The sequence below is a fragment of the Egretta garzetta genome, unplaced genomic scaffold (genome assembly GCF_000687185.1).
Source record: "Egretta garzetta isolate BGI_Z169 unplaced genomic scaffold, ASM68718v1 scaffold768, whole genome shotgun sequence".
Lineage (NCBI taxonomy): Eukaryota > Metazoa > Chordata > Aves > Pelecaniformes > Ardeidae > Egretta > Egretta garzetta.
The window spans coordinates 215,343-239,904 of record NW_009260594.1 but is presented as its reverse complement, the minus strand read 5'-3'; the positions used below and the strand labels follow the sequence as shown (position 1 = coordinate 239,904).

At 39.1% G+C, this 24,562-nt stretch overlaps 1 protein-coding gene across 1 annotated transcript in view; it reads left to right on the top strand.

Moving 5' to 3' along the window:
- Positions 1–8,803: 8,803 nt before the first annotated feature.
- TTC39A (tetratricopeptide repeat domain 39A) overlaps positions 8,804–24,562 on the top strand; it is a 41,424-nt gene continuing 25,665 nt past the window's right edge. The window contains exons 1-5 of the mRNA XM_009644629.1: positions 8,804–8,841; positions 10,946–11,050; positions 22,628–22,759; positions 23,427–23,503; positions 24,014–24,081. Of these exons, the coding sequence (XP_009642924.1) occupies positions 8,804–8,841; positions 10,946–11,050; positions 22,628–22,759; positions 23,427–23,503; positions 24,014–24,081 (420 nt within the window). The remainder of the gene's footprint in view (positions 8,842–10,945; positions 11,051–22,627; positions 22,760–23,426; positions 23,504–24,013; positions 24,082–24,562) is intronic.

Below are 24,562 nucleotides of genomic sequence, written 5' to 3'. Positions count from 1 at the left end.
TCCCGGCCGGGACCACCGGGCGGGCGCTGCCCAGACGCAGCCCCAGGCTGGGGCTGAGCCGCCCTTCGGTCGCTTTTCGCCACCCAACTGCGCACAACTTTGGGCAAACGACTCCGGCCACCTTGCCTACCAGACTTGAAGGGGCAGAAACTGGGGTGTGTGTATGTGTTGCGCTTTCAGGGGCTTTTTTTTTTTTTTTTTCTGCTTGGACAAAAGCTGAAGCTAATGAAATACCTGTGCTGCAGTCCTTCAGTAGTTACATGCAAATTAACTTCGATCTTCAAAGTGTTGTTTAGGAGTGGTGTCATGTCTCTGAAGTTTTTGGAAGAGGGTGGAAGACCGAGTCCTTTTCCTTGAGCTCCTGTTTGCACAGCTTGCAACACGCCTTGACAGTGAAACACTGACGTTAATTACTCTGTAACTCAATGCCTTCTTGCTCACCCTTCTAGAACAAGCTGCAGGTGGATAACTTTCCTTTCTCCTATCCACATGTGTGCTCCCACTGCCCCTAAAATACATAAACTTCCCGTTGTGTGCGTGTGAGGGAGTTGTTTCTTCAAAAGCTGAATCAGTGTGCAAATAACATTCCTCCACCGTGATGACGGTGTGTTAAATTTGAGACGTGGCTGTGTTAAAGGCCTGTTTGTGGATTCCCTATTTGACATAAGACTTTTGAAATAATCTGCTTTATAATCTGTGCCGGGATAGAAACTTTTAAGAGTGCGCTTACTGTTAGCAAACCCATTTCTCTGCTCAGAAGAGTAGTAGAGGGTCATGGCTCTTCATGAAGTGTGGGACGTGGTGTTTTGCTCTGTCTTTGCCTTCATGTTTTCCCTGTATCTTAAAGTTGAAAACAGCAAATATCAGCCCAAGATCTTAATTCATCTGCAGAAACTGTGTTGGAAAACATTTCCTGGATTTCAGATGATACAAGCCACACAATAGTACTCGTTTTTTGGTGGCGTCTGTATTAACGTTAGAGTTATTACAGAGAGTGAGGTAGGTGGTCTAGTGGTACTTAAAGCAGTGAAGTCCCATAGGGTTAAAAAGTGCACAATCTGTTAGCTCTGCTAATGATCCAAAATGACACATGTATTAGTATTTGTAATAGCCTTATAGAATTTTGTTGCCATGTTCTTTCAATAACTCTTTAATAGACCAACACATTTTATTTAAAAAAAAAAATAAAAATCTTTTTTTTACTCTCTAGGGTGGGGAGGTGAGCCATATGTTTGCAATAATGATTTTAAATGACATCATTAAAAAACTTCCAGGTCTTGTGTTTGCATTGACAATAGTAGCAGCAAAGGCTGAGAGATTGCGATTGTGACTGCATTGCACTTCAGAAAGTTTTGAATGTACAGAAAAATGTTTGCAAAAATGTTTGGAAGCAGGAAGGAGTTTGCTGAATTTTGCTAGGTTGGACAGGTTGTCCCAAAAGTCGGACTGAGTTACTGAAGCTGCTGGAGAACTTGGTGCTGGGTCCTCATTGCCTTTCTGTAGCTCCATCTGCTGGAACCAGCTGTCACATTCCAGTGTGACATTGCACCTGGATATAAAGTACTGCAAATGTTTTGGTTGCTGTAATACAAAATGTTTAAAACACATATATCAGGATTTTTGCTGATTTTTGGAAAAAACCTTGCTATTTCTTTATTGTAGTTCACATTTTACCTAAAATGCTCCTTTAAAACCCACACGAAACTTCTAGACAGTGTTTTTGCAAGGCTGAGCTTGTGGTTTCTTAGGTTTCAGCTATATTTTGGGAAGATTGACCCTATTAGCTCATAGTTGGAGGACATGATGTTCTAGTGGACTGGTTGGAACTAAAAACTAAACGCCAGATTTTTGAGTAGGGGTGATGGAAAATGACCTCCTATTTTGCAGATTTTCAGCTTTTGTCTTCACTTTGATAATAAAACTTTCAATCATCTTTTGTGGAAAAAAACAACTATAAGAAGAGAATTGGAATCTTAGGATGGTCTTTCAGGTATACTTGACTTCATGGCTTGAATCTCAAATGCAAATCAAATAGAAGGCAGTACTGAACTTGCATGCAATTTTATCTTTCTTTCTCTTTGGCTCTAACTAAAATTGTCATCCTGAGCTGATGAAATCTCCTCACTACGTCTGCATTAAAGTTTTTAATTTCAACCGATCTGTGTTTCCTGTCAGAAAGGGAAAAAAATGCCAGAAAGATCCCAGACTGTTCTGACTTGGAGTTCAAAATCAGCCTTGCTTATTTTTGTTCGGGTTTTTTATCCTCGGGTAGCTTGCTTAGTTGTTTTTGCATTCTGAAATGGAACGAATAAGAACTGTCTGTTTTTTGAAGCCATTGTGCCTAAGAATAACTCTTCAAAATGGCTTTAGAAATACCGAGTGCCAAGAAAACTTGCTACTAGTACTTTTTTTTTGTTCTTGACTATTGATTCAATAGGCAGGTTCAAGAGAGTTATAAAGCCATATTGCAGGGCTATGCTTGAATTTTTATGTAATGGGAGAGAAAGTGGCATTGTTACTGGTAAAGGTACCGTGAAGTATGCTTTGCAGATGACTTCTGAAATATGAAGTCAGTTTGTTGGAAGCTCTCAGGGAAACATAAGCTGAAATTTCATGTAAAGCAATGATTAAAGGCAAAGCAACAATCCCCTATTTGCTCAAGTATTTTGTGTCATTCCTCTATATATATTTTTATGAGAACCTCAAGTACTGTTCGATGGAATTGAAACAAAAGCATGATTATTTTTTTTTTTAAGTTGCAATAAAACATATTGCAGAGTGATTGAATTTGAAAATGCTTTGCATAAATTGAATGAAAAAAAAAAAAACCAAAAAACCAACAACCAAACTGAGCAAAACCAAATACCAAACCAAGAAACATTTCAGCTCAGATTAAGTATGGCAGGAAAATTCCCTTTGGGCCAAAATGTTTATTTCATCCCATCCATGTTTGTCACCACACTGAAGTCTGAAAGAAGTGAAGTTTAAGTCAGCATAAAAAAAGTACAAAGCAGACTTTGCAAAATGCTGAAGATGCACAGGTAACTATTTTGTGACCTATCAGTCAGTCTTTATTATTGCTAGGTAATGGAGAATCCAACCAAAAGGGAAAATTGCATAACATCCCTCCCGGAATTCTCACTGAGTCTTATTTCAGAAATAATGCAGACCTCTATCTTGATCTTGCAGTCCTTACAAAAACAAATCTCACAGATTTTGTCTGGCTTCTTACCATGAATGTGGTAGACATGAGCTTGGATTTTGCTTAATGCTTTTTTATTAGTTTGCTGGGTACCTAAATATGCTTGACACCATTGCAAGACAGTGGTCTCGTGCAGCTCTTGTTGGTTTCTCATTAGTTTTAATATGAACAGGATTAGACCTTTAAAAATTGAGAATAACTATGTCAGAAGTGTAGGTTGACCAGAGGCAGTAAAACTGTGAGAAGTTAGAGGACTTTGCGAAAAGAGCAAATGGGTATTGTAAGGTTGTCTAAAGACCCTAAGACTTAAAAAACCAAAAAGGCATGATACGAATCACATCTGAGCTTCGAAGTAACGAAGATTGTAGAGCATTTGAATTGCAAAAGACGAGCTGTTAAAACTTGCTAAGCATTAATACAGAACAATTTATGATGAAAATTTTCTCTTAATTGCAGCATTCCTGTAAATTTCTTTAATGTTGGACATATGTGTTTTCTATTAATTTTGACCCTGTGTGAGCTAATTTTTTCTGTGTACATTCCAATAGGTTATTGCAGTTCCAAGATGCTTGGGTTGACAATTTGTAATTTGCCGGACTATACTCTCTCTCTCTCTCTATATGTATATATCTATCTTTTTTCCATTCTTTTTGCAGGCAGATCTGCTAACTGGGAATAATCACCCACAATGGTGCCTTTAGCCCTCTGTGAGCAGTCACAGCAGTGCAGCATGGAAAGGCAACTGCAAAAATGGCATCAATACTTTTTATTTGTCTGAACAAACCTATCTTAATGAATTTATTGCATTGTTTGCCCATTCAAATGCAGGATGGGAACTGTGAACGTAATGCAACCTAGATCCTGCTTGGTTCAAGTTAAACAGCGGGGGAACCAAGGGCAGAACACAAGCCTACCCATTCCCTGGACTTTGTTCTGCTCACTTGACTGCTTTGCCACAACCCTTTGTTTTGTGAGCTTTTGCTGAAATAGAAGGGCCAAAAGCTTGAGTGTCTTTAACAAAAGACCTTTGGCATCCCCGAGACATCAACGGCCTGGTGGTTTCAGAGCTGAGTTAACCTCAAAAATAAACTGTACATACTCTATGTACAACTTGAAAATACTGACTAGGATCTCCTGGATTCTGAAATTGCATGGCTGTTGTGTCTCTATACAGAATATTTGGAGAACATGAATATTGAAAACTTTCAATTGCTTTCTTGTTGTTAGAAGTAGTGGCATTTCTGTAGCACCAAGGAGTCTTAGTCACATGACGGAAACAAGTTCAAAACCACAAAAAGGTAAATGCTGAGGTATTACTAGCTTGGCACATAGAACAGGAGAGGATATGGTATAAGTAATTTTCTTGCATCAACTTATTTGCTTTCGAAATATGAAGAAATTCCTGCATTGTCTGAAAACAGAATAGTAACAAATTACTGTGAGAACTGCTTATTGGTTCTCCTTTTCATGGTGATGAGGGAGCTGTTCATCTGAGATTATATCTGATCTCATGCGGTTTCTTCCCAAGTGATGTGATTTTTGTTTTCTTTGGATGTCAAGATTTTTTCAGTCTCAGGCTCAGAACATTTGTAAGGCAGTGTTGCTCAAAGCAGTCATCTATTTAGAAAAGTAGTAGACATCAATTTAGGAATGACCTGGCAAACTTGAAAAGGCTAAGGAAAATAACCCCAGGTGTATCCTGGTATCTTGTAACATCTCTGTCCAGCATTGTGAGAACAGGAAGTGGTGTCATGGCAAGAATTTCTATATTCAGCGGTGATATTTTTGAAAACATGCAATGAGAAGGACACCCGGGTGTCAGCGACAGTACCTACCACACATGGCCTGCGTATCAGCAAGCCAGGTTGTGTTCATACGCTGGAGGTGCCTTAGATATTTTTTTGTGAAGAACTGAAACACAGGCCTTTGAAATGTGCTTTGGGATGCTCCTCACACCTGTGAAAGGTTTGAAGTGTTAGCACTGATGAAGCTTTGGTAGCCCAGGCAGCACAGTGTTTGTAGGGAGCAATATGGTTTCGCTACGCCCTCCTCTTTGGAAAAAAATGAAGCCGACTTGGGCATGTGAGACTAATCTCTTTTCAGTTCCATTTCATGCTCTATAAAGAGGTTGTTCAAGAATTTATTACTTTTTTTCTGACCGTGTGGCTAGAAGCAACACTCTCTACGCCTTTTTGTAAAGATAGAGAGAAAGTAATGCTAATTGTTGTCCCTGTGCACATAGTGAGCTTTCCACCATCATAGCAGTAAGGTGTGCTGCCAAGTATATGTGCTGTCGATGCAGGTAGCTTAAAACAGCTGCAGAAATATGTGTTGGTGCAACCCAGTCCTTTCTACCAGCGCTATCGGTGTTTGTGCTGCCTTTTAATAGCATAAGATTAGCATTATCATGCAAAAATTGAAACTGTATGTTACGCAGAGAGCCCTTGATATAAAGGAGTGAAGTAGGCCAAAACACCATATTGTCCAAATTGTTAAATATAAAATAAAATCAAGAGCCAATACTTCAAAATTACTTAACAGGAAACTTCTAAGCTGAGTTTGTAACCCTTCAGATGAACAGCTGTGTTCTCCTTGCCTTCGATGTAGTAAATCTGGGTGCCAAACAGTTTCTGTTGTGTTGCAGAAGGAGTGTTTCAGTGGGACAGCAGGAGCAGAAGCCAGCTGTGCAGCCTAGGTAGAGCTATGGCAGCAATCAAGCCAGAACCCAGGTTGGTATTTGCTAGAGTAGCTTTGTTGATGTTTCTGAATGAGATGAAAGCAGTGTCAGTCATTACTGAGCCCAACTGCACTCGGAAGCCCCCGAGGTAGAAGGTCCCTAGTATGATTACAGAGATTTTGCTGTGAGATTTCTTTGGAATGGGAATATAATCCTTCCATTAGATGCTTTTCTTTGATCTTGCATCTCGCTTGGTTTATGTGTTTGGGACTAGTCTATGTTTGGGAAAAACATGGTGTGCTTCCACTTCTCCCTGCTGCAAGAGTCTCCTGATAACAGAGAAAGGAGTCAACTACTAAGTTGCCAGCATTTGGTCTTCTCTGTGGTGGTTTCTCATCAAGTACTGGTTTAGCTCAGTTGTGCTTGACTCTTGCATTTTATTCTCTCCTTCCAAATTAAGTTACTCGTACACACTACCTTAACTGACTTATGCAGATAACGTAGATTTGGCAGAGAAATGCATCCATATTTTAGGATTGACTGATTTAACTTGCTTTCAGTGTTTCACGTTACTGAAGGAGCTCTTGAGTTACTATTAAAAGCATTACTATTAAAGGCACAAACTTCAGGCTTACCTTTTTTTTGCAAAATTCTGGTAATTACTAAGGTTAACCGAGTCAGTAGTTCAGCATTTTGCAGAATACAACATTCAAGATCCTTTTTATTAATGAAATCCATAAAATCCAATGACAAATGATAAGTCATATGTGCTGCAAACTTATAGTAACAAACCAGTCAATATCATGCATACAGTGAAACAAAATTTATACAGAAATACAGCAATTCCCATGCTCAATAAAGCCTTCCCTCTCCCCCGCTTTTGACCATGGAAAACATCACGATTCTTTACTTTTGAAAGTGCTTTACTTTTAATTAATATTCAGAAATTAAATTTTGCTTAGTTATGCTTATTTATTTTGTTCAATATTGCTATTGGCATAAAAAGGATTTGCTGTTTAAGTAAAAAGGGCATTGCCTAGCATGTCCCAAGTAATTGTGCTTCTGACTAGAGACAGTGAGGATGCAGTGGAGTAAGGAGATCAGGTCTTAACCTTAAGTCAGAGGATACACTGTAATTATGATTTGCGAAGCATCCCTAGTCATGGTCCCCGGGGCAGAGAACGATGATTTCATAAACAATAAAACCACAATGAGAATCGGATGACTATCCTTGCAAGACCTGGCACCAAAAAAAACAAAAAAGGAAAGAAGCTTCTAAAACCAAGGGGGAAATGGCTGAAATTTGGAAATATTTCAGATCTTAGTTTTTTATATATTTTTTTTTAGTTAAAAGAAAACATTGATATGTGTGAGGAAAGATGCTGAAGGCTGTCTGAGCATGTAATTGTTATCAGAGAAGTGACATTCAAATAAAAACCTACCAACTCAAGTCTTGAAGGACTTAGCAGAAACAGCCAGAACCTTCACCATACAGAACTTTAATGACCGTCTGGAGAAATACAGTATCAATTAGAAATTGTATTAACAGCTAGTGAAAATGATGAATAATTTTTTCAGAGTAGCTCATGATCCTGACATGGAAGCATCCCAGTTAATTTTAAGTTGTAAGCAGTAGTTATTCCCAACTGGGGAAAAAAAAAAGTAACAGTAATGTCTTCTATCTCCTGCTGTGGCCCAGGTACATAGTGCTGTTAGGAGCATGTAATGGAGTCATTAACAGGGCAGCCTGTGGATCTACTACAATAATTTTTATACCAAATGCAGCACAGGCTTTTTCCTGTACAGGATGTCATAAAATAGCAAGAGATTTAATCAGGTATGTTAATGCCTTCAGAGTATCTTCCTGAAATTATCCTTCACTTGTTTATCATTTTTAGGTCTTCCTCCAGCAGTTGATGTCTTCGGTATTGGTACTGCTTTGTGTAATCTAACAAATAAGACCGGATATAGGAGAAAAGAAATCGATAATTTTTAACATTAGATGCTGTTGGAGAAACTAATTTAGATAATGAAATCATAGCTGATCAACTTCTACAGTCCAGCCATCATAATGAGAGATAACTGTTCTTGCTGCTGGTAGCTGCGCTTCTTACATACAGCATCAGCACTGCTGGCGTGCCAACAAAGCAGTTTGGGAGCATACTCTATTTTATTTTGGGCAAAATTGGCCAGATGAGCTCACTCCACTGATTAAATTGTTTATGCCAACCCATGTAATTTTGCATGGCATCAGAAAGAGATTTTTAGAAAGAACGTGTGAAGTCTCACTACCTCCCAGATTTATAGGAACCAACAACAAGCAGCAGTTTGCTGGCGGATTGAAGCCTGTTCTGCAGAGAATCCTTGCTGGGGAGAAGTACTTTCTCATCTCTCTTGCCTGTCTGCTTCTCACATTTGCAGCGATTAATGCCTGAATTCTCCTGCATGTCAGCTGCCCTCATTTGACTCTCCATTCTGGTTCACAGGTTTCCGATGTGGTCCACTTGCCACATGCAGTAATTTTGTCTCAGGTCTGTAATTACAGGGATATTTGACATCTGCCTAGTTTGCAGTGAATGAAAGATAGCCAATGCTGCCGCTAATTTCAGACAGGTCTGTAGATTAAAGACGTGCTGGCAGCTGCCAGCACCTTCTACATCAGTAGTAAGTATCCCGTGATATATGAACTTCGTGTGTCACAGGCCGACTTCCAAATTGCTCGTGTGTAGTACGTTGTAAGTGAACTAGCGATGCTCATAACTCTCATCGTATCATCCATAATGACCAATCAGAGAGTACGGTACCGCGGGCAGGCAGACACTGCCCTGCCCTGCGCTCGCAGTGTGACTGTCACTCGGAGCTGGTTAAGTAGCACCGAGTGCTGCTGCTGGATGTTCGTGCCTAAATGCTGAGTGGGCATGCAAATGACTATGTCAGAAAACACAAGAGATTTAGCAGAAAGGTAAGTAGCAGCACACAGCATTTTCCCTTTGGCTTAGAGGCGGTTCTGATCTTGCTGTTGAAAGCAGGAGAGAATCTGCAGCCCACTGAAGCATGACTAATCAGTTTGCTAAAATGCTTAGCACTCTGTAGTTTAAAGTATTTCTTCCCTATTGTTAACAGCAACAAATGACGATTTGTAGCATTTATGTAAGGTGTGTATTGTCTTCAGGTCTTAAGCCTTGTACTTGGAAACTACATCAAATGTCAGGTTTCCTTGGGGCATGAGGGAAGCATGCAACTTGTATTTTTGCTGCTGCTGGGGGTGGCACTGTGTTAATAATTCTTACTCCAGAGAAGATGCCAAGTAACTAATGCATCTTATTTGTGCTTTGAGCTTCAGCAGTGTTTTTTTTCTTTGTCATCTTTCTGTTTCAAAGGAATGTTTTGAAAAGGTTTATTTGTATTGAATGGGGTAATTCTCCTGCATGAAAAGAAACAAATAAAAAGCCCAGGTAAAATGTCACTAGTCTAAATACTTTAAAGGAGTTGAGAATATGTTTTATATAGTGTTAAATACACTGTTTGGTTCAGGGACACAGGTTTAAAAAAAGCAGGTAAGAGTAGTAATACATGTAAACAATAATTGGCAAAGCTTTAATTATTACAGTAAGGCTCAGAATAGTTAGGCAGACATGATATTGCATATTGGATGAGACGGATGCCAAGACTTGGTTAATCAATGTTTGCAAAGCACTTGGAGAGTCTCTTGGGCGCAGAAGGATTTACAGTGTGTCTGAAGTGTGATGACAACAGCCGCTATGAACAGTGTCATATAATGTTTCTCTCAAATTTTTAATCCTGTTTTTCATATATATAATTATGCTTTTTTTTTCTTTGCAGTCATTATGCCTAAAAACAAAACCAAATGGCTGCTGCAGTTGGTGGCTATTACTGATGCTATCTGTTTGTTCTGTGCTCCCCTGTCTTTTCCTTAAGATGATACCAGGACTTTGTTTTCTCTTTTTCCTTTCAGCAGGCTCTGTGTTGTGCCATTTTTTAAGGAAGTGAGATAGTTTCTAAGTCACAAGACAGACCACATCAGTTTGAGCTGTTTGGAGTCAGGAACATGATGAGGATCTGTTTGTATTTTGTTGGAGGAGCTTTTTTGTACAGACTTGTATACAACTTACTTGTGCTGTATAACTCTTTGATCATTAGATGCAGATGTTCTAACTCTCCTAACATTGGTCAGGTTACCTTAACTTTGTTAGTGCGAGGCCTAATTGTTTCTTATGTGGGTTTTTTTTTCCGGCACTTCTGGTGGTGGTGAACGTGGGCCAGACTAACTCAGCTGGTCTGTATTATCCTGTTGCCAGTAACCCAAAGACCAGCTGAGAACCTTTGTGACAGGTCAGGCTGACATGTGAATGTTGTAAAGGTGAAAAGTACAGCCAGAGTAAGCCACTGAGATAATATTCTGAGTTTGACATGCAGCAGCAGTTTTTTTCTGAATGCAGTAGCACTTGATAGGTACAGCGATGTTCCCAGGAGCATGCACAATGTGAAATTTTAACCCACCTACAAGTCTGTAGTGGTCTACTGGTCAGGAACCATACTGAACATGAGCTGAACTAAAGCAGGTGTTCCAGCATCAGTCAATATAATTGATGCAGTTTGGCAATGTCTCATCCTTAAAGTGCCAATATGATCATAATGTCACTAAGCTGTAGTCTCTGTCAGCCTTGCACACAGTCAGATGTGCATTGTCACCCAGGGCTTCTGTGTTACTGATGTCTGAGCTCATCAAGTTGCCATGCTCCCACGTGGTAAATTCTCCCTGACCAGGCTCTTAACTTACAGCACATGCAGTTTATCGTATTTTCAGAAAGTACAAAACTTGAATTGCTGTCCACGTCACAAAGTAAGAGCACAGTTTTAAAAAAATAAAAAACCACAAACATAATGAAAGACACTTCCATTTTTTGCAATCAGTAGAAATGGAAGAGCAGATTATACGTGGGAAGAAGGCTGGAACTGAAGATGAGGAGTTCAAATGTAGCTGTAATAATGCACCAGTAGAAGGAGAACAGATGTGCTGAGTTTATTCTCTCTTCTTCTGGCAGGTCACCTACATCAGACCTCAACATGGCATTGCATGAGTGTATGGCAGCTCTGGATTTATTTCTTAACAACAAGTTCTCAGAAGCTTTGGCATCTTTGCAAGCAAAGTAAGTTGATTACTTTTACTAGTTTTCCTCTGTTTATTTTTGTTTGCTTTACCATCTCTTAGGAGAATTGACTAGACATCTAGTTCTCTGTTGATAAGACTGCATGTTTTTTTGTTAAGAAGGGAGTGCTAAGTTTTTGTGTTAAGTTTTGGGGAAGACAGAGTAAGTGCTTTACACTTGGGTGAGTAAATAAGATTGATCAAAGGTAACTACAAAAAGTACAGAATTGTTGGCCAAAGTAGTAACCCCTCAGCTGTACTACAGTATGTGAGATTCTTGCTCCTGGAAGCATAAAAACCATCTTCTGTCACGTATGGCAGCTCTGGATTTATTTCTTAACAACAAGTTCTCAGAAGCTTTGGCATCTTTGCAAGCAAAGTAAGTTGATTACTTTTACTAGTTTTCCTCTGTTTATTTTTGTTTGCTTTACCATCTCTTAGGAGAATTGACTAGACATCTAGTTCTCTGTTGATAAGACTGCATGTTTTTTTGTTAAGAAGGGAGTGCTAAGTTTTTGTGTTAAGTTTTGGGGAAGACAGAGTAAGTGCTTTACACTTGGGTGAGTAAATAAGATTGATCAAAGGTAACTACAAAAAGTACAGAATTGTTGGCCAAAGTAGTAACCCCTCAGCTGTACTACAGTATGTGAGATTCTTGCTCCTGGAAGCATAAAAACCATCTTCTGTCACTTTTTTTTTTTTTTCTCCTTTCCCATATTTTTCTGCATACTGTGAGAACTGGAGAATTTATAGTTTTGTGTCTAAATGAACTGACCATGAATTTCCAGGCTTGGGACATTACTTTAGGTATGAAATCTTTTTTTGTTGCTTTTTAATAACCACTTGCAGAAACTTTCTCACAGCTTATTTTGCAATTCAGTGTTGTGGTCATGCACTCTGTTTCCTAATAACATTGCAGCCCAGCATGTAATGAGCAGCCCAGCTGCAAGCAGTGAGGTCATAAAATAGCTTCTAAAAATTGTTTGTGTCTTCACAATGTCTGTGATTTTTTTTATACCCAGTCCTGAAGTTACCTGTGCTCTTGGCTTGTTGAAGTCTGTGTTTAAGTCAAGTTTTTTTCCCCCAGTTTGCTCCATTTATTTTTGAGCCATCAGCAAATTGCATCATGCCTTCTTTCAGGCCACTGGTATATGAAACAAATAAAATTCATAGGTAATGCAGTAGTGTGTGTTCAATATGCGTCAGGGAGTAACTATAGTGAATACTACACACCAGCTTTGCTGAGGTATCAGCCTCAGTCTTTGATGCCAGAATCTGTAGCTTAACCATGTAAGTACACTGTGTGAAAGATATTAATGATAAATTGTAGGCTCAGATGTATTAATAATACTGGGTTTATTCACAGCAGTGTTGTTTTGTGTTTATATATCATCAGAAGCTCTCATAAAAATGGTAAGAAGAATAATTCTGTTTTCATTAAATTCTGACAGTAAAACCCCTGTGCCCATCTGGAAATGCTTACTCAGTGCTTAGCATAAAATAGGGAGATATTTTATTGAAGGGGGTTACCAAAACACTGCAAAAGCGGTGAGGCTGTGGGGGTTTTTTTCTGTAGATCCATACTTCTTCTATTGCATATGGTTTTCATTCACCTTTTGTTGGGCCCTGCAGAATATATTTCATGAGCTGATACTCTGGTTTTGTACCTGACTGTATTCCAAACTGCAAAACCATTTTGAAACTAATTTTTCATGTTAGCCTGTTATTATGAGGAGGCCCTTATTCCTTTTGCCTTTGGCAGTGAGGGGAATACAGACTTACAGTCTTTGCAAGTGTAATGCAGAAACAGGATGCTGAATTTCCCCACAGATGATATCCATTATGGACACACTCCATCTCTTTAGGGAATGACAAGAGCTGTAGAGTGGCACATGTGGTAATACTGAGTATTTTCTTTAGGAGTCATCAGTTCCTCACTGTTGCCTTTTAGCATGCTGAGATTTGAAATTGGTTTTCACAGTCCATAAACATACTATCTTTGTTTAAAGAAATACTTTTCAGTTTTTACATGCTTGTAAAGAATTTCATACCATAGATTTTGCAGCTTTACCACTTATGTTGTAGGACATACTCTGCTCTGTATTACATTATTGCAGATTCACTAAATTACTCACATTTGGCTTCTACAATAAGTGTATTTTCAACTGATTTGTACCATGTGTAACTGAGAGCAGATTTGGCAACGTATGAGAGTTAAAATCAGAAGATCTTTCCTAGCAGCTTAAAAATAAATATCTGAGGATGGTGTCTAGACTTGTGTTGAGTTAAAGCTCTTTTTTTCCTGTTAGAAAAGCAAATCCATCATAAAGAAGAGATCTCATTTCGTAAAACAATTCATCTGGCATTTTTGCTTCATGTTATATAACTTTTCTTGTTTCCTCAGCTATCTTTTAGGTTTTAGAGTCAGTTTTCTTTATTATCATTAACAATCATTGTACAATAGTGGGCTCCAATTATCTTGTGGTTTGTGCAGTAAGTTTAATTAAATTAATCTTTTATATGGAGTATTCACACTAAGTCTAAGAGCTCTTGAATTCCCTAAATTCAGTCACCAAACACAGCAGTGATTTTCAATATGTGACCTGTTAACTGTGACAGTGAGTAACACTGAAACTGTTTAGTCACTGAAGTGGGGAAAAAAATCTCATCTTCCTCCTCAACCCTGAGAGATATATACAGTAAATCAATTAAAAGCTGAATAGATTTTGGCCATCACGTAATTGTAAACAGATAATCATACATTTAACAGTTGATTTGGGTAAGATGTCCTTTTTGCTTCCTCAAGACAAATGTTTAATATTTTAATAATTATCCTGAAACAAAGCATGACGTAATCACCGGATAGTTTGCTGATGTCAAATCACTTGGGAGAATGCTAAGTTATAAAGATGAATTCATGGCGCAGAGTAATCTGGATCATTGGATGAGCTGCAACACATCTGTGTGGCTGCTTGCAGTATTGTAAGAACAATATGAGAATGATTCATTCTGGGCAGTTGACTTTTTGGAGCCTATTTTCAGAATAAAGCGCTTGGTGGTGTTTGGTGGAATGTTAATTCTAGAATGACTGTGTTTGAAAGGTAAGTTCAACCCTTTGATGTGGGAGTATCTCAGGTAGGTGTGAAGAGATTGTGTTACTGCTCTCCTAGTTACTTGGAACAGTATAGTTCTGTGGTACCTATTTACTATCACTGGAATTTTTAATATAAACCCAATTTGCAATATCAAATGTTATCTTATATATTCTGATTTTTTTAAAGTTTAAAGAGGTTACTAGGAATGGAAGCCTTTTGTAACAGCTGTCTTCATGGTGCGGTACAATGTTCTTGCCCTTATAGAACAAAAGCAAGCATGAGGTGGTTCAGTGGGGTGGAGGAGCTTTTTCTGGGAACTGATCTAACAAAGAAGGTGTGTGTTTTCATAGGAAACAGGTTTTTTTATTGGAAAACATCAACTGATAAAAACAGCGTTTCCACAGAAGCCCATGCAGTAAGTCTAGCTCATTGTTTGGACATTGGGTGGAACTTCTGGTCAAAGACAAGGAAAGCCTTCAGGCCACGTGTGACTACATTCTCCTGATGCAGTTTTGATTTGGATCTCGATTTGTTACTCTTGGGTACACCTGGATGAGTGGACTGTTGGCTGGTCTGTGGAGGGTCTTTCTCACTATGTGCTGCTGGTTTCATTTCACTTGTTAGAAGCTTCTGGATACTAAATCAGGGCATGGACTTGAACGTGGGGTTTCTGTAACCTGGTGACGCATGTCCTGCCTGCTGGGTTATTGTAAAAGGATCCACAAAAAGATTTTGGGCACTGTGTTTTTCACAAAAAAAAAAAAAAAAATAGTAGCCCCTGGGCTAATTCTGAGGTCAAAACAAGCCAAGCCTTTTGATTTTCATACTTCAGCTGGAGGGGAGAGCTGTTACCATCCTCGCTTAGGTACTTGTTTTCAAGCAGCAATAAAAGTGTTCTCCAACAGCTCTCAAGAAAGGGCAGTGCTACAAGATGATAGTGATTGCACCGTAGTTGAACAGGCATGTGACATAACTCCATAAGTGCCTAAAGATATTACTTATAATCCTCTTATTCAACCATGTGATACCATCTACTGGGGTAAGTCATTAATCAGAATATTAGTTGTATTTATGTCACAAAGGCTTGTTAACCCCAACAATGTCCTGGGGAAAGTGCTGCTGAGGAACCATAAGAAGAAAAAAACAGCCATCGCATTTCATTCTGTATCCATCCATATAAAATGCAGGCCCTAAAACTTCTGGCAATACGCCAGGATGTTAACTGGCAACTTTAATTGTATGGTTAGTATAAATCACATAGATAACTGTTACATTTGGTTGCATTTCTACCCACCTCCCACCCCCTGAAAAAAAGAGAGTAAATTTGAGTGTTGATAAATACCAGTTTACTAATGGTAAACATTAATTATTATCTCCTTTAAATATTAGAAGCAAAATAGATTAAACCATTCATTAGGGCAGGAGTGATTTTGTATCAGAAGCAAATTACTTGAGAGGGAAATCCCTCTTCACTATGTGTATGTGAAAAGTATCCATTTTCCTTTTAGTGCAGTGAATTTATTATTTATCTGCTGTGATTTTGAAAGGAAATTTCTAAAATTTGGAAGGGGAATATTTTAGTGCCTTCCCCGTGCTTTGAATTTGAACCTTTGGAAGGTTTTTATTTTAATAAATACAAGATGAAGTGTGTTTCTCTGCGCCCACTGAGGCTGATGAATAATCAAGTGAACAGGAACACTTCATCAAACTGGCATTTTATAGTAGGTTCATTTTTTTTCTACTTTGCATTATCAGTCAACTGGAAGAATTGTAATGCAGGAGGCCAAGACAGAGCTGTCCAGACTCCACTGGATTTTAAACTTAATTTGTCCATTATCTGTCTGTTCTTCTTACCCATGTTGGTGATGAGATGGATGTTAGCATAGTCTGGGGATTGTAGTACTTCAGCAGTAGGTGATTTCCCAGAATGGCTTTTATGCTAGGCTGGTTTAGAGGTTGGTTAGAGCAGGTTGTTAGGTAACCTGTGGACATGGTGAGGGCAACTAGGAGTTAAGGACAGCCACAAAACGCAGACTGCAGTGGTGGTTAAGGATGTACACAGCAAATTTTTTTGGTACAGCCAGCCTCCTCTGTGCTGTGTGTATTGGAAAAAGTGGCCCTTCATTGTCATTATAAAGGTTGGCAAGGGAAGCACCAGATATCTGTGTAATGCTATGTGTGCCAGCACAGGTATTGTTTTAATCCCTAGATCTCAAAAACTATATATACAAAGAAAGTTAGGATCGTATCATCACTTGGATTTTTCTTTGGTGATTTTATTGCATAATATCATTGAGTCAGGCTTACTTTAGATGTAGACAAGGTTATTTTTTGGCTCTGGAAAACACTAACCAAACATCAGGGACTCCTGAGGATACTTAAGGGTTTTTTACTCCATCAAGCAGAGGAATTAATGCATAAATATGAATTAAATATGAAATAAATATGAATTGTTAGAAAACTTGAAAGGATCCAGGTCACCAGAGTGAGTTATTAGATCATTGATTAATGTAGGATTGTCTTAAGTTTTCCTTAAAATCATCTTTCAGTTCAATCCAGGTATCAAAACCTGGGGAGGCAAGTGTATTTCCAGGGGAGAAATTAAATAGATAGAGGTGTCTTTAAAGTTTGGCTTTTCCCCTTAAAACAAAACCGCTGAATCAGAGTGGTTGAGGTTGGACCTCTGGAGGTCACCTGCTGAAGCAGGCCACCTAGACATGGTTGCCCAGGGCTGTGTTCAGATGGCTTTTTAATATCTCCAGGGACAGAGACTCTGCCAACTGTCTGGACAACCTGTGCCACTGCTTGGTCACCCTGATAGTAAAACAGTGTTTCCTGATGTTCAGACAGAGCCTCTTGTGTTTCAGTTTGTGCTCGTTACCTCTGATCCTGTCACTAGGCACCAGTGAAAAAGGCTCTGTCCTCTTTGCACCCTCCCTTCAGGTATTTCCAGACGTTATAGGAACGCCCTAAGCTTTCTCTTCTCCAGGCAGAATAGTCACAGCCCTCTCAGCCTTTCCTCATAGCAGAGATGTTCCAGTCCCTTAATCATCCTCTTCGCCCTTCATTGGACTTTCTTGAGTATGTGCATGTACTGAGGAGCCCAGAACTCAACACAGTACTTTAGGTGTGGCCTCACCAGTGCTGAGCAGAAGGGAAGGATCACCTCCCTCAACCTGCTGGCAGCAACAGTCCTAATGAAGCCCAAGACCCCATTAGCCCTATCTTCAGCAAGGGCATGTTGCTGGCACACCACTTTCTCCTTCACAGAAAAAAAAAATGAAGTGTCTCGTTTTGAGAAACAAACACCTGAAGTACATGTGTTGAGAATAGGTGTACTGAGGGTGGATATCTTGTTGAAAGGATATCCTTGTTTGACTGCAAGTAGTTTTTAATATTCCCCGCCAGATAGTTCTATCTGATCCGTTCTGAAAATATAAACAATTGAATTAGCAATTGTTGCTTTTTAGCAGTATTTGTCTAAATTGTGCTGTTTGTCAAGGGTGGATTAGCAAGGTCTATAGAGAGTTTCTGTGGCAGGAATTCAGCTGAGCTTGCCCTTCAGCATATTTCCCGAGTCATCTTTATTGGACCTGTAGGCCTAAAGATATTTTGATTAATTTGCAGAGGATTATACCATATGTAGGTACTGGCTGAACGCTATAAATGTGTGCAATATACAAACCCTTCTTCCTGCCAGAGGAAAGATGCTGGCAATGGCTGCAGGTAGGAGTTAATTGTTTTCCTTGCACTAATGCCAAAGTTTTTGGCTTTCTGCAAAAGAGTCACCATCTGAAATCCCACAGAAGAATATTTAAGTTCAGCAAATTGTGGTGGAAGGTTAGCAGAGAGAGAGAGGAGGAGAAAGCTGTAATGTTTGGTATAGACTAAAACACTTCTGGTGGAAGGTCTGTTGGACGAAGACTCTACTTTGGCCATGGTTATAGTATTGTGTTACTTATCTCCTTGAGTCTGTCCTGAGAAACTGTACCAAAATAGAAGAAGAATATCTGGATTTGTGTGATACATTGTGGTATTCATTCATTCATTATTCATTAAAAAAACCCCATGATTCTATGGCCCCTGCGTGGTTAGCCATGTGGTTAATTCCTGTGCTTTGTTATGTATGTTAAATACCTACCCTTGGCTCAGAATTGGAACATCTTAGCACAGGTATTGAAACTGGAGCTCTAGACATTGATTTCCTGTACAAATATCAGTGTATTAGCGTTTCTTGATTATTTTGCATAGCCTTTGTGTTTGGTTTCTAGTTTATTTAGACCTAGTTCCCACCAGGCCGATGAGTTTCTGGAATTGGATTTGTGTTTGTTTTTTAAAAGTAATAATATAGTCAAATCAGCTGTGCTTTGCATCTTGTGTTTTCTTGCAGAACTAAAGATAGTATGTATCATGCACTGACTTATGCCACCATATTGGAAATGCAAGCTATGATGACATTTGATCCTCAGGACATACTGAATGCAGGAAACACAATGAAGGAAGCTAAAGCCACTTGTCAAAAGTAAGTGTGGAGCAATTCAGTCAACAAATAGTCCCTTCATGGGAAAGTTTTGAAAGACATACATGTTAAAAAAGGATATGTAATTTCATAGAAATCATAGGAAAACTGTGTTTGGAAGGGACATCAGGAGATCATCTAGTCTAGTCTCCTGCTCAAGGAGGGTCAGTTATGAGGTCAGACCACATAACTTTTCAGCAGTCTGGTCTTGAAAACTTCAGTTTATTGCAATATCTGATTATTTTTGTCAATTAGATTTTTGTCCTATCTGTAGCCCAGGCTCTATAGTGTCTGGAAGTTATTTACCATTTACAGACACTGCAGAATCTTCCCATTTGGTGTTGGCTGTGCTGTAGCTAGCTGTCTTTGAGTCAGCTGTGCTTCCATTTCTGTACACGCATGCACATACACACACACACAAAAAAAATCAAAAAGCCCCTTCCTTTATCAAGACAGATTTCCACACATGAAGGGTAAAAGGTGGATCCCAGGAGGACCGTGTTGGCTGTGTTCTGTATGGAATATGCCAAAGTTTGTATATGTGATAAGATGACAGAGGGTTGGTGAGCGCTAGAGGTATGTTAGTGACTATATGGGTAGCCAACTGAAAGATACCGTTCTCCGTTGTTGATGCTTCATGTTCAGAATGACCAAACTGACTTTTCTGCAGATTTAGGAAGAAATCAACAGTAGCTGATTCTATCAACAACCTTGTGCATAGACAAAGCCTTGAACACTTTACTGAAGGTAACATTATCTCTGAATACATAGTGGTTTTGTCTTTTTTTTTTTGCTGCAATTTGAATTGTGTAGAATTGTTCACCCAATGTGTTTTTGCAGATTATGAGTTCACTGACAAAATCTGTGATTTGGCATTTCCAAAATTGCTGGGAAAGTGTTTTGGCAATTGCTGTGTCACCACATCCAAAACCATGAACTTTTTTTGCTGGTTGCTGATGCAGCATTTCCAAAATTGCTGGGTAAAAAATATCTGGAAAGAAGTAGGGAAGTGACTAGAAATGTTTTAGATCCAGGAATTTCTGGAAAGCATGAAAGAAATTGCTTCAAAGTTTCTGTAACTGTCATTACTGTTTGGAGTTACTTCAGTAGTCTAGAACTGAAATGCTACATCAAATCTGGAAAAGATTTTTCTCAGTCTGAGCTTTGTGGTCTTATTCCTATATTAATGGGCTAAGTGTCTTTTAATTACTTTTTGTCTGATTGATTTGTTTTCTTCCCTCCTTCATATGACACTAGAGGAAATCCATGCAGAAATTTGCTATGCTGAATGTTTGCTTCAGAGAGCAGCACTCACATTCCTCCAGGTATGGATTCCTGTGTGGTTCTTTGGGAGAAAAAAAAAAAGTACCCACCATGCAGTTTCTTTTCTTAAAATTATTGAAATGGTAGAAGACCCTAGTTTGACCTAATGGTATAAGACACTTTTATCTGGATTAAATCTGGACTTTATCTGAACTATCTGCAGATGAGGTGTTAGAATGTTTTCTATACCTCATAATTATCTAAAAATTGAAATCTTGATAGACATAACACTGAGTCCCCTATGATGCCCTTCTTCAGTCCCTTTTGGGTGTGTGAAATGTAACCACAGTAAGCACCAATTTTCAAGTGCTGTGTGTTGAGGTATCAGTTAAAAAAAGAAAAAAGGAAAAAAAAAAGAAGAAAAAAAAGATGGTCATTGAAGATGTGCTATGCTGGAATGCAACGGAGATTTTGTTTCAGTCAGGCTGGTGTTTGCTTTCCCAAGACTGCTTTCTCACTTGTTTGTTTTTGAGCAGCTGTTATGGTCTGCATAGCTGTTAGGCTCCATGCATGCTTTTTCCTAAACAGTGCTGCCTGTCTTTAAAAGAAGGGGAGCTCTCCCTCTGAATTTTGTCTGTCCATACTAATGAAGCTGTATTTGTTTGATGGATCAGCATTAGCAATACTTACCTGGGCTCCAGCTTGCAATTTAAATTGTTAATCATAGTTGGAGTAACTGATTTTTCTTCTTGATATGGCTGTACTTGCTATATGACAGTGGGCCTCTTCATCTATGCAGAGGGGATAATAAAAGTCACATGCACAAAGGGCTTCTGCTTCTTGCCTCGAAGATGCTGATAGAGAATGAAATACAGGTGGTGATTTTCTAGTGTTTGGGAGTTGCCAGATGGGCTCTGATTTATGTTGCTTATGATAGTTTATGAACCATGTAAGCTTATTCAGCAATCCGCCATGCCCCTCTGCTAGAAACTATTGCTTCATAGCAAAACTAGTAGTCAGAGTAGCTGCTTCTGAGCCAGGGCTGTGTTCAGATGGCTTTTTAATATCTCCAGGGACAGAGACTCTGCCAACTGTCTGGACAACCTGTGCCACTGCTTGGTCACCCTGATAGTAAAACAGTGTTTCCTGATGTTCAGACAGAGCCTCTTGTGTTTCAGTTTGTGCTCGTTACCTCTGATCCTGTCACTAGGCACCAGTGAAAAAGGCTCTGTCCTCTTTGCACCCTCCCTTCAGGTATTTCCAGACGTTATAGGAACGCCCTAAGCTTTCTCTTCTCCAGGCAGAATAGTCACAGCCCTCTCAGCCTTTCCTCATAGCAGAGATGTTCCAGTCCCTTAATCATCCTCTTCGCCCTTCATTGGACTTTCTTGAGTATGTGCATGTACTGAGGAGCCCAGAACTCAACACAGTACTTTAGGTGTGGCCTCACCAGTGCTGAGCAGAAGGGAAGGATCACCTCCCTCAACCTGCTGGCAGCAACAGTCCTAATGAAGCCCAAGACCCCATTAGCCCTATCTTCAGCAAGGGCATGTTGCTGGCACACCACTTTCTCCTTCACAGAAAAAAAAAATGAAGTGTCTCGTTTTGAGAAACAAACACCTGAAGTACATGTGTTGAGAATAGGTGTACTGAGGGTGGATATCTTGTTGAAAGGATATCCTTGTTTGACTGCAAGTAGTTTTTAATATTCCCCGCCAGATAGTTCTATCTGATCCGTTCTGAAAATATAAACAATTGAATTAGCAATTGTTGCTTTTTAGCAGTATTTGTCTAAATTGTGCTGTTTGTCAAGGGTGGATTAGCAAGGTCTATAGAGAGTTTCTGTGGCAGGAATTCAGCTGAGCTTGCCCTTCAGCATATTTCCCGAGTCATCTTTATTGGACCTGTAGGCCTAAAGATATTTTGATTAATTTGCAGAGGATTATACCATATGTAGGTACTGGCTGAACGCTATAAATGTGTGCAATATACAAACCCTTCTTCCTGCCAGAGGAAAGATGCTGGCAATGGCTGCAGGTAGGAGTTAATTGTTTTCCTTGCACTAATGCCAAAGTTTTTGGCTTTCTGCAAAAGAGTCACCATCTGAAATCCCACAGAAGAATATTTAAGTTCAGCAAATTGTGGTGGAAGGTTAGCAGAGAGAGAGAGGAGGAGAAAGCTGTAATGTTTGGTATAGACTAAAACACTTCTGGTGGAAGGTCTGTTGGACGAAGACTCTACTTTGGCCATGGTTATAGTATTGTGTTACTTATCTCCTTGAGTCTGTCCTGAGAAACTGTACCAAAATAGAAGAAGAATATCTGGATTTGTGTGATACATTGTGGTATTCATTCATTCATTATTCATTAAAAAAACCCCATGATTCTATGGCCCCTGCGTGGTTAGCCATGTGGTTAATTCCTGTGCTTTGTTATGTATGTTAAATACCTACCCTTGGCTCAGAATTGGAACATCTTAGCACAGGTATTGAAACTGGAGCTCTAGACATTGATTTCCTGTACAAATATCAGTGTATTAGCGTTTCTTGATTATTTTGCATAGCCTTTGTGTTTGGTTTCTAGTTTATTTAGACCTAGTTCCCACCAGGCCGATGAGTTTCTGGAATTGGATTTGTGTTTGTTTTTTAAAAGTAATAATATAGTCAAATCAGCTGTGCTTTGCATCTTGTGTTTTCTTGCAGAACTAAAGATAGTATGTATCATGCACTGACTTATGCCACCATATTGGAAATGCAAGCTATGATGACATTTGATCCTCAGGACATACTGAATGCAGGAAACACAATGAAGGAAGCTCAAGCCACTTGTCAAAAGTAAGTGTGGAGCAATTCAGTCAACAAATAGTCCCTTCATGGGAAAGTTTTGAAAGACATACATGTTAAAAAAGGATATGTAATTTCATAGAAATCATAGGAAAACTGTGTTTGGAAGGGACATCAGGAGATCATCTAGTCTAGTCTCCTGCTCAAGGAGGGTCAGTTATGAGGTCAGACCACATAACTTTTCAGCAGTCTGGTCTTGAAAACTTCAGTTTATTGCAATATCTGATTATTTTTGTCAATTAGATTTTTGTCCTATCTGTAGCCCAGGCTCTATAGTGTCTGGAAGTTATTTACCATTTACAGACACTGCAGAATCTTCCCATTTGGTGTTGGCTGTGCTGTAGCTAGCTGTCTTTGAGTCAGCTGTGCTTCCATTTCTGTACACGCATGCACATACACACACACACAAAAAAAATCAAAAAGCCCCTTCCTTTATCAAGACAGATTTCCACACATGAAGGGTAAAAGGTGGATCCCAGGAGGACCGTGTTGGCTGTGTTCTGTATGGAATATGCCAAAGTTTGTATATGTGATAAGATGACAGAGGGTTGGTGAGCGCTAGAGGTATGTTAGTGACTATATGGGTAGCCAACTGAAAGATACCGTTCTCCGTTGTTGATGCTTCATGTTCAGAATGACCAAACTGACTTTTCTGCAGATTTAGGAAGAAATCAACAGTAGCTGATTCTATCAACAACCTTGTGCATAGACAAAGCCTTGAACACTTTACTGAAGGTAACATTATCTCTGAATACATAGTGGTTTTGTCTTTTTTTTTTTGCTGCAATTTGAATTGTGTAGAATTGTTCACCCAATGTGTTTTTGCAGATTATGAGTTCACTGACAAAATCTGTGATTTGGCATTTCCAAAATTGCTGGGAAAGTGTTTTGGCAATTGCTGTGTCACCACATCCAAAACCATGAACTTTTTTTGCTGGTTGCTGATGCAGCATTTCCAAAATTGCTGGGTAAAAAATATCTGGAAAGAAGTAGGGAAGTGACTAGAAATGTTTTAGATCCAGGAATTTCTGGAAAGCATGAAAGAAATTGCTTCAAAGTTTCTGTAACTGTCATTACTGTTTGGAGTTACTTCAGTAGTCTAGAACTGAAATGCTACATCAAATCTGGAAAAGATTTTTCTCAGTCTGAGCTTTGTGGTCTTATTCCTATATTAATGGGCTAAGTGTCTTTTAATTACTTTTTGTCTGATTGATTTGTTTTCTTCCCTCCTTCATATGACACTAGAGGAAATCCATGCAGAAATTTGCTATGCTGAATGTTTGCTTCAGAGAGCAGCACTCACATTCCTCCAGGTATGGATTCCTGTGTGGTTCTTTGGGAGAAAAAAAAAAAGTACCCACCATGCAGTTTCTTTTCTTAAAATTATTGAAATGGTAGAAGACCCTAGTTTGACCTAATGGTATAAGACACTTTTATCTGGATTAAATCTGGACTTTATCTGAACTATCTGCAGATGAGGTGTTAGAATGTTTTCTATACCTCATAATTATCTAAAAATTGAAATCTTGATAGACATAACACTGAGTCCCCTATGATGCCCTTCTTCAGTCCCTTTTGGGTGTGTGAAATGTAACCACAGTAAGCACCAATTTTCAAGTGCTGTGTGTTGAGGTATCAGTTAAAAAAAGAAAAAAGGAAAAAAAAAAGAAGAAAAAAAAGATGGTCATTGAAGATGTGCTATGCTGGAATGCAACGGAGATTTTGTTTCAGTCAGGCTGGTGTTTGCTTTCCCAAGACTGCTTTCTCACTTGTTTGTTTTTGAGCAGCTGTTAT